The sequence below is a fragment of the Cebidichthys violaceus genome, unplaced genomic scaffold (genome assembly GCF_023349555.1).
Source record: "Cebidichthys violaceus isolate CVI_PGR_0920_01 unplaced genomic scaffold, fCebVio1.0.p SCAF_103, whole genome shotgun sequence".
Lineage (NCBI taxonomy): Eukaryota > Metazoa > Chordata > Actinopteri > Perciformes > Stichaeidae > Cebidichthys > Cebidichthys violaceus.
In genome coordinates, this window is record NW_027176267.1 from 277501 (window position 1) to 289711 (window position 12211).

General features: G+C 46.9%; 4 protein-coding genes across 9 annotated transcripts in view; 2 read left to right on the forward strand and 2 right to left on the reverse strand.

The window, feature by feature from the left end:
• Positions 1-218, reverse strand: part of creg1 (cellular repressor of E1A-stimulated genes 1) — a 2473-nt gene extending 2255 nt beyond the window's left edge. The window contains exon 1 of the mRNA XM_068729940.1: positions 1-218. This exon is cut by the window's left edge and continues 159 nt beyond it. Within this exon, the coding sequence (XP_068586041.1) occupies positions 1-171 (171 nt within the window). The 5' untranslated portion in view covers positions 172-218.
• The window catches only part of LOC137887527 (uncharacterized), an 11448-nt gene extending 3099 nt beyond the window's left edge, over positions 1-8349 (forward strand). Inside the window, exons 1-9 of one of the 5 annotated variants that reach the window (XM_068730625.1) lie at positions 3790-3983; positions 5411-5602; positions 5690-5812; positions 6678-6910; positions 6985-7122; positions 7190-7377; positions 7728-7807; positions 7894-7977; positions 8056-8349. In XM_068730625.1, coding sequence (XP_068586726.1) covers positions 5416-5602; positions 5690-5812; positions 6678-6910; positions 6985-7122; positions 7190-7377; positions 7728-7807; positions 7894-7977; positions 8056-8186 — 1164 coding nt within the window. In that variant the 5' untranslated portion in view covers positions 3790-3983; positions 5411-5415 and the 3' untranslated portion in view covers positions 8187-8349. Of the gene's footprint in view, positions 1-3789; positions 4290-4821; positions 5030-5383; positions 5603-5689; positions 5813-6677; positions 6911-6984; positions 7123-7189; positions 7378-7727; positions 7808-7893; positions 7978-8055 lie in introns of those variants that run through there. The other 4 variants (XM_068730616.1, XM_068730608.1, XM_068730600.1 and 1 more) reach the window with 4 other exon arrangements.
• Positions 874-4452, reverse strand: setdb2 (SET domain bifurcated histone lysine methyltransferase 2). Of its 2 annotated transcripts, none has more exons than XM_068730580.1 (11): positions 4363-4452; positions 3935-4048; positions 3758-3850; positions 3472-3605; positions 3100-3390; positions 2645-2973; positions 2404-2573; positions 2065-2294; positions 1519-1713; positions 1185-1273; positions 874-1108 (listed from the first exon to the last, which is right to left on the reverse strand). In XM_068730580.1, exons 1-11 carry the CDS (start codon positions 4418-4420, stop codon positions 943-945), a joined length of 1869 nt encoding a protein of 622 aa, XP_068586681.1. In that variant the 5' UTR covers positions 4421-4452; the 3' UTR covers positions 874-942. The 2 variants fall into 2 exon arrangements, with proteins under 2 accessions (XP_068586681.1, XP_068586688.1); XM_068730587.1 differs by having other exon boundaries at positions 989-1108; positions 1185-1268.
• A 590-nt stretch (positions 8350-8939) lies between the features above and the next one.
• f7l (coagulation factor VII, like) lies at positions 8940-11916 on the forward strand. The gene is made up of 8 exons (XM_068730669.1): positions 8940-9030; positions 9645-9811; positions 9884-9908; positions 9984-10097; positions 10182-10322; positions 10711-10799; positions 10920-11040; positions 11127-11916. The coding sequence occupies exons 1-8, from the start codon at positions 8943-8945 to the stop codon at positions 11672-11674; spliced, it is 1293 nt and encodes a 430-aa protein (XP_068586770.1). The 5' UTR covers positions 8940-8942; the 3' UTR covers positions 11675-11916.
• Positions 11917-12211: the final 295 nt, after the last annotated feature.

The window sequence follows — 12211 nt, forward strand, 5'->3', positions numbered from 1 at the left end:
GACGGTGGCCATGGAGGCCCAGTCCACCTGGTGGGCCACGAAGCGCGCGACCCGGGCCACCTGGTCGTGAGGCGGGATCCGCACCCGGACCCGGTCCCTGCAGGAGGAGGAGGAGGAGGACCAAAGGAGGCCGAGGAGGAGCACACACGAAGCCCGCAGAAGAGCGCTCATGGTCGGATTCAGTGTCGGTGTGAGCCCGGAAGACAATGACGTAATATATATATATGTAAACAACACGCGGGGATCCGGGCGGAGTTTCAAAGTAAAAGCCGCAGTCACGGGTGTAACAGGAAAACGGGTACAACAGGAAGTCCTTCAAAATAAAAGCATCGATGATAAATAAAACCAAATCGTTTTACACACACACTGTATATAAGTATGCATATATATCTATATCTATATATATATATCTATATATATATATCTATATATATATATATATATATATATATATATATATATATATATAGATATATATATATAGTGAATATAATCTAGTTATTTTCTTTATATCTTTATTTATTGATACTTTTAAATACATTTTGTTCTATTTTATTGTCTATATTCTATTTTTATTTATTTTCAGTAAACATTTCACGGAGCACTCCTGTGTTTTATGATGAAAGTAATAAATCCTAGAATCTAAAGTGACAGGTTACAAATGAAGTTAGAAGTTTCAAAATAAAAGATTTAGTGGCAGTCAAAAAACAAAATCCTCCCATACTTCCTGCAGTGGTTTCAAAATAAAAAAAGCTTTAGAGATGGACATTTATACTTGAAACACATTTTACAAAATAAAAGTCTCACAAATTCTAACTCTGAAACCACAAACACACAGTATGACAGCCTTTCAAAATAAAACAGCTGAACAGATTTTTATGAATTGAGTAGATTTATTTATAAAAACATAAAAAGCACAGAAGTGACCTGGTGGTGGGGGGGTTACTGTGAGTCACCTTGACCTTTGACCTCACACACCCCACACAGCTGATCCTCGATGGTGAACCCTCCCTGGCAACCGTTGCTACCACAGAGACAGGGCACTTCCTGTTTACTCTGAGAGTCGACGGAGTAGTTCCAGGTGAGCTCAGTGCCGGCCTTCACCACCCTGAGAGACAGAAAACGTTTACGACTACCAACAACACCAACAACACCACCAAAAACACCATCCTCCTCTTCCTCACCTGCTGGTGAAGAAGGCCACGACGGGGAAGCCGGGGTCGTGAGAGTCGGTGAAGACGTTCTGGACGAACAGGTTGGGCTGACAGCTGTGCTGTAGGGAGCAGAGTGTCAGATAAACCATCTCTCCTGTAGTGTGTATATATATATATATATATATATATATATATATATATATATATGTATATATGTATATATATATATATATATATATATATATATATATATATATATATATATGTATGTGTGTATATATATATATATATATATATATATATACATATAAATACACACACACACACACACACACATTCAGGATTATTAAAGTAATCGTCTTACGTTGAGGAAGCGGCTCACGTTTCCCTCCTTGCTGGCGTCCAGGAAGTAGACGTCCTCCACCGTCTCCGTCGCTCTCTTCAGGTTCCTCCTCGTCTCCACGCCGTTCACGGCGACCTCCTTCTCCAGAGGAGGAGACGGGTCACCTGACTCACCTGGAGGAGGAGACGGAGACTCTGGAGCGCCGACCAGAACGGTCTGGAGACAGAAAGTCAAAGTATTGAGTTTACCTGATCCCCCTCAGGTAGACTCAGGTAGACCCTGATAGCACCGTTAGCGCTATTAGCACATTAGCACCGTTAGCGCTGACTGTTAGCTCTATTAGCTGCTAACTGCCAGCTCAGCTGTTGCCATGTTGAGAGCCGTGTGGAGACAATCAAAAATGTCCCACTCTCTTACACCTTTATATATTTATATGTATATATATATGTTTTGTAGTACTGCTGTATTTCTACTCCATTATAGAAATGCAGTTAGTTCTATGTAGTAGAAGTACAAAGTACAGTACAAGTACTTGATACTTGAGTTCAGTACTAAAGTACAAAGTACCTGGTCTCGGTCTTGTGGTGTAGCGGCGTCGTTGGGTCTCTGGATCACGGGGACGTGGAGGGGGGGCGATGTGGGTCGGGGGGGCTCCAGCACGGTGCTCCGCCCCTCCAGCACCGGGGGGGGCAGCCACTCGGTGACCACCTCCACCTCGTCGTCAGACGGGAGGTCGGACCTCGTCAGCTTCGGGGGCAACGGCTCGGCAGGATTCTGGCTCTTCTGTAGGGTGACACCTGAACACACCGCGAGGTGTTTAATGTCACCCGTTCACTATAAAAGATCCCCAAACATGGCAACCCAAACATGGCAACCCTAACATCTCAACCATTGGCCGTGTCTCACCTGCGTAAACGCACACGAACGTGCCGCGGTCCAGGTCGTCGCGGCATCGGACGCCCCAGCCTCGGCCGTCGGTCTGGAAGACCTGGAGGCGGACTCGGATCCCTCTCTGGACCAGCCGGTTCTGACAGCGGGTCCGGTCGCAGCCGCACCACGGGCCGCACTCGTACACGCTAAAGGACATTCAGGATCAGTGTGAGGTCTTTTCCTGTTTGAACGGGTTCTTTAGTTAGCGGGTTCTCACCCTGAGGGGACCGGGTTCGGCAGCCTGTGGTGGTCGTAGCGGCGCCCTCCTCCGGTCACAGCGGCGCAGGCGCAGCGGCTGGCGTCGGCACAGCCGTCGGTGCAGTCGCAGCACACGTGGAACAGCGCCGGGCCGCGGGTCAGGAAGCAGCCGTGCGGCCAGCGGTCCTTCCGGTAGCGGAACTCGTTGGGTCGAGCGCCGCCGTCCCCGACGCACAGCTGCACCGGCGTGGGCTCTAACCCCCGGCTCAGGTCCATCTCTGGGCACCGGGGGCCCGTCGGAGGGGGCGGGTCCAACTGAACCGAGGCGTTAAAGGTGAAGAAGTCCACCTGGAGGGTTGAAGGCAACCAAGTACATTTACTCTACTACTTTATACATAAGAATACATCAGTCACAGTACTTGTACTCTGACAGTGGGGTCCTTTCAGATTGTCCCTGATCGCGTTATCACAAACCTGCAGGACGTCGTAGCTCTCGGTGGCCAAAAGGAAACGCATCACGTCCTCGTGGTTCCGGAGACCCTGTCCACACGGGGCCTTGTACAGGACGTCCCAGTCCTCCACGTCCTCTGGGTCGTTAGGTAACGTCTCCCCCTCCTCGTCCTCGTCTCCTCCTCCTCTCAGTGACATCATCAGCGGCACGGCACTCAGCCTCTTAAAGCCGCAGAGCAGCGGAACCTTCAGGGGGTTCTGACCCCAGAACGCAGGGGTGCACTGAGGCATGCTGGGTAAAGAGGGCAGGCAGGCCTGAAGGGAAACAACAATACAGTGTGTAGTACACAGTGTGTAGTACACAGTATATAGTACACAGAGTGTGTACTTGTGTACCTTGCAGCAGGAGTGAGGCTCGTACTGCAGCTGGACTGGAGTCAGAGGAGGCAGCAGCTCCTCTCGGCCTGAAGGGGGAGCTGCTGAGCAGGGCGTCCCGTTAGAGAGGGAGGAGTCAGCCGGGAACAGCTCATCTGGACAGGAAGACCCCACCAAAATAAGACACACAGGTTCTTTATTTAAGCAGAAATATTTATTAATTTAAACTTCTAATTCAGCCATGAAACATATTCCATCCTTGGTTGTTGCGACGCAGTTAAGTTTCAGAATAAAAGCCCGTGTTTACCCGAGCCGATGACCACCTGGACCACAGAGGAGTCCTGAGAGGAGACCGGAGGACCGTTAAGACTCTCCAGAAGCTTCAGACCCTGAACGTACTCTGACACACAAACAGGAAGTCACCGTCAGACCAACAGGAAGTCCACTTCAATACCACCAAAGAAGAAGAACCAAGAGGCCCCACCTTTGTCTGTCGCTGTGTTCTTCTTCAGTACCCTCTTCAGGTGGTCCAGGTACACAAACACATCATTGAAGACCTGGTCCACGTCCTCCTCGGACCAGAAGGCTTTGGCTCTCTCTGAAAGACAAAAATATATTTAAATGAATCCTGAATATTTAAATATCTAGACCACATCAGACCTGGACTACATCAGACCCGGACTATATCAGACCCGGTCTACATCAGACCTGGTCTACATCAAACCTGGACTACATCAGACCTGGTCTACATCAGACCTGGTCGACATCAGACCTGGACTACATCAAACCTGGACTACATCAAACCTGGTCGACATCAGACCTGGACTACATCAGACCTGGTCTACATCAAACCTGGCTTTAACATAAACTCAATCAGTAATAAAGTAATAAAGTATAAACACGAGTTCTTACCGACTTCATGAGGATCTAGATTCTCCTCCAGTTCCATCACTGAGACAGACGTTAGCATGCTAGCAACCAGCTAGCTTAGCTTTGACGGCTCGATCAGATTTGTTTGCTTGTTTAGCTATCTGTTAGCTTCCATTATTATCTTATTTACAGTCTACGATTAAAACAACCGGAACTTCCTCGTGACTCTTTGACCGGCTGAGTACAACTTAACGTTTAATATGCTAACATTAGCATCTTACTAGCATTGGTAATACACATTCGCGTTTACATGACTAGTTGTATTGTCCGTTTATAATGACGCTCAACGGCCACCGTAGAAATTGGACAACTTGTCCCTTAGATTTGTTTTCCAGGCAGCTTTTCGTCTCTTGATCTCTGATCTTCTGTATCACAAGAAACGTTGTTTTTGCGTGTAAAATTGTTGATTACGTTGTTTTTATTATTATAGTATATTATAGCAAGTATTTGTTCGTTGGTGGCAGTGTATATCAGCCTGGTAGTCTTTACTCAGGGCAGAGAAAACAAAACTTAACGCAACTATTCGCTTTTTGAGTTGACCTAAATCGGCCACCGTATAACTTCCGGTGTAGTTTTGTAACAGTGTAACAATAAAGTTATGCAAGTTTAAAAATGCGGAATCATTAAGAACATAAAACCACAGCGAGAGGTGAGTTATTTTATAAATACTATGTTAAATATACAGAATACAACATTCTGTGAGTAGTTATTAAACATACAGAATACAACATTCTGTGAGTACTTATTAAGTATACAGAATACAACATTCTGTGAGTACTTATTAAATATACAGATTACAACATTCTGTGAGTACTTATTAAATATACAGAATACAACATTCTGTGAGTACTTATTAAATATACAGAATACAACATTCTGTGAGTACTTAATTAAATATATAGAATACGTAATGTGAAGTTCTGAGTATTTGTTAAATATACAGAATATGCAACATGAAGTTCTGTTAGTACTTATTAAATATATAGAATACACGTAACTTCAGGTAACAACAGGTTCTGTTGTGGTGCAGCCGAGATGACTCAGGTGCGGCGGTCGGTGAGCAGTGCATTGTGGGGGATGTGTGCGGGTGACTCCATGTCCATGCCGGTCCACTGGTACTACGACGTGGACGACATCAGGAGGGACTTCGGAGGCTGGATCACCGGCTTCACGTCCCCCAGAGACCGGCACCCATCCAGCATCCTCAGCCTCTCCAACACCGGTACGAAGATCTGGACCTCATCAAGACCTGGAGACCCTGTTTATGTTCTTGTGGTTTAACGGGACACTTTTTGTTCTGGTGTTTCAGCCGGTAGCGGTCGGACCGCCTGGTCCTCCGGTGCCAAGCGACCCGACGTGGTCGGTAACGTGATCCTCCACGACAAACTGGACCTGTGGAAGACCTCCAAAGGCTCGGTCCACTACCATCAAGGTACTGAGTACTAGTACTGATGCTGATACTACACTGATACTGAGTACAAATACTGAGTACTGATACTGAGAGTACTACTAGTGATACTGATACCGAGTACTGATCCTGAGGAGTCTTTAGTGATCTATGTTGGTGGTCTTTCGTGATCTCTGTTGGTGGTCTTCAGGTCTTCAGTGATCTCTGTTGGTGGTCTTTAGTGCCTTCAGTGATCTCTGTTGGTGGTCTTCAGGTCTTCAGTGATCTCTGTTGGTAGTCTTTAGTGATCTCTGTTGGTGGTCTTTAGTGCCTTCAGTGATCTCTGTTGGTGGTCTTCAGGTCTTCAGTGATCTCTGTTGGTGGTCTTTAGTGATCTCTGTTGGTGGTCTTTAGTGATCTCTGTTGGTGGTCTTTAGTGTCTTCAATGATCTCTGTTGGTGGTCTTTAGTGCCTTCAGTGATCTCTGTTGGTGGTCTTCAGGGATCTCTGTTGGTGGTCTTCAGGGATCTCTGTTGGTGGTCTTTAGTGTCTTCAATGATCTCTGTTGGTGGTCTTTAGTGCCTTCAGTGATCTCTGTTGGTGGTCTTTAGTGCCTTCAGTGATCTCTGTTGGTGGTCTTTAGTGCCTTCAGTGATCTCTGTTGGTGGTCTTCAGGGATCTCTGTTGGTGGTCTTTAGTGCCTTCAGTGATCTCTGTTGGTGGTCTTCAGGTCTTCAGTGATCTCTGTTGGTGGTCTTCAGTGATCTCTGTTGGTGGTCTTTAGTGTCTTCAATGATCTCTTTTGGTGGTCTTCAGGTCTTCAATGATCTCTGTTGGTGGTCTTTAGTGTCTTCAGTGATCTCTGTTGGTGGTCTTCAGGTCTTCAGTGATCTCTGTTGGTGGTCTTCAGGTCTTCAGTCCGGGGACAACACCCTGAATGTCCTCTGTTCCCTCCGAGTCGCCCGCTCTCTCGTCGGTGGATGTTTCGGCGACGTCTCTCAGCCAGACGCCCGAGCCGCTGTCCTGTCGGACTACGTCCACTTCCTGACGACTCCCGGCTCCCACCGCGACACCTACGCCGAGTCCTCCCACCGCTCCTTCTTCTCCAGCTGGCAGGACAGCAGGCCGACCTCACCCCGTCAGGTAAAACAAACGCACCCTCACACAACAACCACCAGCTGTGTTTCTTAAGTACTGAACCTCTCTTTGTTTTTCAGGTTCTGGCGTTCGCAGAAAAACGCAGCCGGCAAAAGTTGAGCTCCTTGTTTCCAGACAGCCAGCTGGACGCCATCGGCTGCCTTCCCATGATCCTCCCCTTCATCCTGCTGTCCGCCTCGGCCAATGAGGAGCAAGCTGTGGGTTTCTAACGCACCTTTAAACACAAAGAGGATGTTCTCTGTCTGACCTCTCGTCCGTCTCCAGGTCTCAGCAGCCGTGGAGTTTGTGAAGCTCACCCACCCCCACCCGAAGGTGCCCGAGTACGTGTCGATCTACAGCCGGGCGCTGCACGCCGTTCTGGGTGGAGCCAGTGTCCGGCAGCAGGCGGAGCGCGCTCTGAAGAGGCTGGACGCCTGGGAGGACTGCCGGAGCTACGGACGCAAGGCGGCCAGGTACGAACCCAACACCGGCACGAAAAGATTGAACCGTTTCAATCGATTAGTTGATCAAAAATAAGATGTTTAGACAATCTATGAATCTGAAAGAAAAAGTGAAACAAGTAGAAATGAATGTGACTCCAGAGAGTCAAGTCGTGGTCTTTAGTGATCTATGTTCGTGGTCTTTAGTGACCCGTGTTCGTGGTCCTTAGTGACCCGTGTTCGTGGTCTTTAGTGACCCGTGTTCGTGGTCTTTAGTGATCTATGTTCATGGTCTTTAGTGACCCTTGTTCGTCGCCACTTCCTGCAGATCTTCCACAATAAAAGCTGAGCTCATTGAAGAGCTTCCTGTCTTTGTGCTGCAGGTTCCCTCGGGGTTCTGACGAGCAGCTGAAGGTCCACCAGAGCGCCGTGAACTACCTGGGCCTGGCCTGCTACACTAAAGGTCAAACCCGGCTTCATGTGATCCTGTTGAGTCGGTCATGTGACCGCTGACGAAGCTCTGACGTGTTGTTTGTTGTGACCCAACAGGAGCTCTGTCCAGCTTGTTCTATCTGGCTCACGAGTTCCACGACGACGTCGGCGGCGGAATCCTGACCAACACCAACTGTGGAGGTTCGTACAGAAGCTTTGAGTCCAGGTTTAGGGTCCCGGTTCCACCAACTGAAACTGGTTGTTGACTTCCTGTTCCAGGTGAGAACTGTAACCGCGGGGCGGCGCTGGGGGCCCTTCTGGGGGCAGGGGGGGCGGTCCCACCGGAGTGGAGGGACCAGCTGAGAGACGCCCAGGACTTCATCCCAGACATCCTGAAGGACATGGAGTGACAAGATTACCAAAATAAGTCTTTATTTAATTTATTATTTTCATTTGAACATCAAAAATGTTTCCCTTTGTTTATGTGTTTGTGTGGAATGAAATAATACTTCATGAATGTATTTATCCTTAATGATAACCATCAGTAACAAATAAAACCCATTTGAGTACTCTGAACAATGTGTCAAACATTTATTTATAATCATGAAACATTTAAGTCTTCAATAAAAGTACTTTATTCTCTCAATTCATCCTTTAATGAAGTTAAAATGAAAAAAAACAATGAGGATCATTTATTCTGCTTTTTGTTTCCTGGAAACATTTTTAATGAAGAATTTTCACTGTTTTTGTTTTTCTATCTTAATAAAGTCACATATTATATAATGTATATTATTCATATTTTAGTTTTCTGAGCCGCTTATTAATAGTTTATTAATAGATTACTGAAGACTTTTCTGTGTTTAACCTTTATATAAATTATTCATCTCAGCAGTAAATAAAGTACTTCTTACTGCAATACTACTTTATTTGACACTTATAGTATATGACGCAGTACTACTAGTACTAGTATTCAACTATGTAAAGTACGTCTTCATATTAAAATACTCTTTCATGAATCAGTGATAAAAACTGTTCTATAATAAAGGAGTATCACAAGTACTTTTACTTTTGACACTTGAAGTACATTTATCTGATACTACTTGTACTTGTACTGTTGTACACAGAGAGGGTTTTGTGTGTTTTTCTGACCTTTGATCAGAACAAACATGGCGTCCATCAGCAGAGAAACGAGGCGACTCTTCTTCCTTCGACTCCTCATCGCTTCTATCCCAGCATGCATTGGGCTTCCTGGAGGTCAGTGTCAGGTCTCTTCTTCATCATCTTCTTCTTCTTCAGTTTTCATATCAGACTTAGAGTAGTTCACTTCTCTCCACTGTGAAATTCTCTGAACAGTTGATCAAGTTATGTTAGCACGTTAGCTAAGCTATCATAAATGATGAGGTACTAGCATAAGCACTAATGTTAGCTTAGCATAAGTAGAGCTGAAACTTCAACTTCTGAATCACCGGTCGATCTTGGTTTTTCGCCATCTTGGTTTTTGTCCATCTCCATCTTGGTTTTTGACCGTCTCCATCTTGGTTTTTGACCGTCTCCATCTTGATTTTCTCATAGTCCATCAGGAGTCGCCCCCTGATGGACATTAGAGAGAATGCAACTTTGAGGCATGAAACTTTGACTTCACAAAATATTACATTTACAATTATGTAAAACTACGAATTCTCACATTTGAAAACCTGAGACCATAAAACTTAATTTAAATAAAAATAATGACTAATCGTTGGAGCTGTCAATCAAACTGTTGTCACCCTCTTGTGGCCACAGTCGGTAACACGCTCCACGGATTTCACTGCACGTCCCAGCATGCTAAGCTTTCAATACTTCCTTCTTGCCGTGTTGTGTGAATAAAGGAGACGTGTTCGTGAGCAGACCCGAGGCCAGCGTCTTCTTGCATCGCACTCGTCGAGCCAACTTCCTGTTTGAGGAGCTGAGGAGAGGAAATCTGGAGCGCGAGTGTCAGGAGGAGAAATGCTCCTACGAGGAGGCGAAGGAGATCTTCGCTCTGCCTCAGCAGCTGGTCGGTTCAGACTCAAAAGTGTGATTCATGGTGCTGGTTTTTTGTGAGTTAACTTGTGTTTCCTTCTCTCAGGAGGCCTTCTGGAGGCTCTACACAGGTACTCCAGCTTTTATATTTAAATATACTGATTATTGTTGTACCTGTCTGTTAAAACACTACTTCCTGTTTGCAGCGGTGGACCACTGCCTGTCGTCTCCGTGTAAGAACGGAGCCACCTGCACCCGACAGGTCGACACCTACGTCTGCAAGTGTCCACCTGGTTTCCATGGATCCCACTGTGACAAAGGTATTCGCAGCGTTTATGTTTTACCGGCTCCTGTTGAAGAAGTCGTGATGAACAACGTTGTTTTGTTTCTGTGACTCCACGCAGCTCGTGTGACGTCACACGGCTGTCGCTATAGAAACGGAGGGTGTGAACATTTCTGCCGACAGTTTCCGGATCGTCCTCACGTCTGTTTCTGCGCTCCGGGTTACCGTCTGCATCGGGACGCCAGCACCTGTGAGCCCAAAGGTCAGAGCTCGTTAAGGCTCGTTAGAGCTTGTTAGAGCTTGTTAGAGCTCGTTAGAGCTCGTCAGAGGCGTCAGGGACCAGAAAACTGACGCTCAGACTTCTGTAGTATATTAGCATCCTAGCAACATGTTGATTAACATAGCAACAGAGGTTTGAAGACGTATTATGATCCTTTTACTTGAGTAAAAGATTAAAACCAGTCGCTGCTTTGGCAATCACTTTGGAGCCACATGGAAAAGCAACTACACTGACAACCATGTTTTAGAAACCACCTAGCAACAAACCCAACAACATCCCCAGTAGCTAAGTGGCTACACGTTAGCGGCCCCTCTGTAGGAAACAGGTGGGGACGAGCTCTTGAGTGACGGTCTTTGTGTCTCTGGTCCAGATCCTGTGTCCTGTGGAAGACTTCAGATACATTTTGGCCCAAGGGTCGTCAACGGGGAGATCTGCCCTAAAGGTCACTGTCCGTGGCAGGTAAGAACATGAAGGTGTTACCTTTGGTTTCTTTAGAGTCAACATGTGGTGATGAAGGTCTGCAGACCTTTCCATCGTAAATGCTGCTCGTGATCTTTCTTGTATCTTTGCTGGTCTCAGGCTCTGCTGACTGAGCGTAACGCTTTTAGCTGCGGTGCCATCGTTCTGTCCGACCGCTGGATTCTAACCGCAGCTCACTGCGTTTGGGGAAAACCGTCCGACATCTTCAACGTCACCGTCGGTAAGAATAACAAAGTTACGTTGTAAATAAAGTCTAGTTCACTTGATAGAAAAGGTCCAGTGTCAAAAGGTTCTGTCCCCGTAAAGGTGAACATGACCTCAACGTGGACGAGCGGACTGAGCAGAGGCGGTGGGTGGTCAAAGTGCGGATCCACCCCGGCTACAACAAGACCAGCTATGACAGCGACCTTGCCCTGCTGAAGCTGCACCGCCCCGTCAAACTGGGACGCTACGTGGTTCCCATTTGCCTCCCCGCGCAGAACAGCACCTTCAGCCGAACGCTGTCGGCCGTCCGCCACTCCACCGTGTCCGGTTGGGGCCGCCTGTTGCTGGGCGGTTCCGTCGCCGGAATCCTCCAGCGGGCGACGCTGCCGAGGGTCCTCCTGCAGGAGTGCCGCCTCCACACCAGGCTCAACATCACCAGGAACATGCTCTGCGCCGGGCTGAAGTCTGGCGGCCGGGACGCCTGCCAAGGGGACAGCGGCGGCCCTCTGGTGACGCGCTACAAGAAGACCTGGTTCCTGACGGGCGTGGTGAGCTGGGGGAGGGGCTGTGCCGATGAAAACCTGTACGGGGTCTACGCCAAAGTCAGCAACTACCTGGACTGGATCCAGGACGTCACGTCCACCACCTGAAAAGTGGTCCGGGTCCACAAACCCGAGATGTGAACCACAAGATAAAGTTTTATGTGTACTAATACAAATGCTGGAGATTTTGTCATTTGCATCATTTTGTCTCATCAGATTCAGTTTGAGATCTAAAGGGATTATTTTATTACTTCTGGTGAAATAAATAAAGACAGAGAACTTTCTGTATTCATGTTTGTTTCATTAAAACAGAAATGTTATTTCTTGCAGTACAGCTGCAAATATCTAAATGTGAGTTGGTTTTGTGAAGTTTAGATTCATTAAGACTTTGTTGTTAGGATCAAATGACAACTTATACACTCATGAGAACTGTCTGAACTCCTGTATGACATGAATGCAGCATTATATCAACAGTAGTTGTAGTTTTCTAGTTTTGATGTAGTTAGGCTAGCAGTTTCTACCTGCTCCCAGTCTTTGTGCTAAGCTAAGCTAAACATCCCCCCCCGTCAGACAAAAAACCCAGAACACGATTTAACATGTGTATATTTGTCTTGTGTCGTTCCTGTATCAGAACAAACAGGTAGA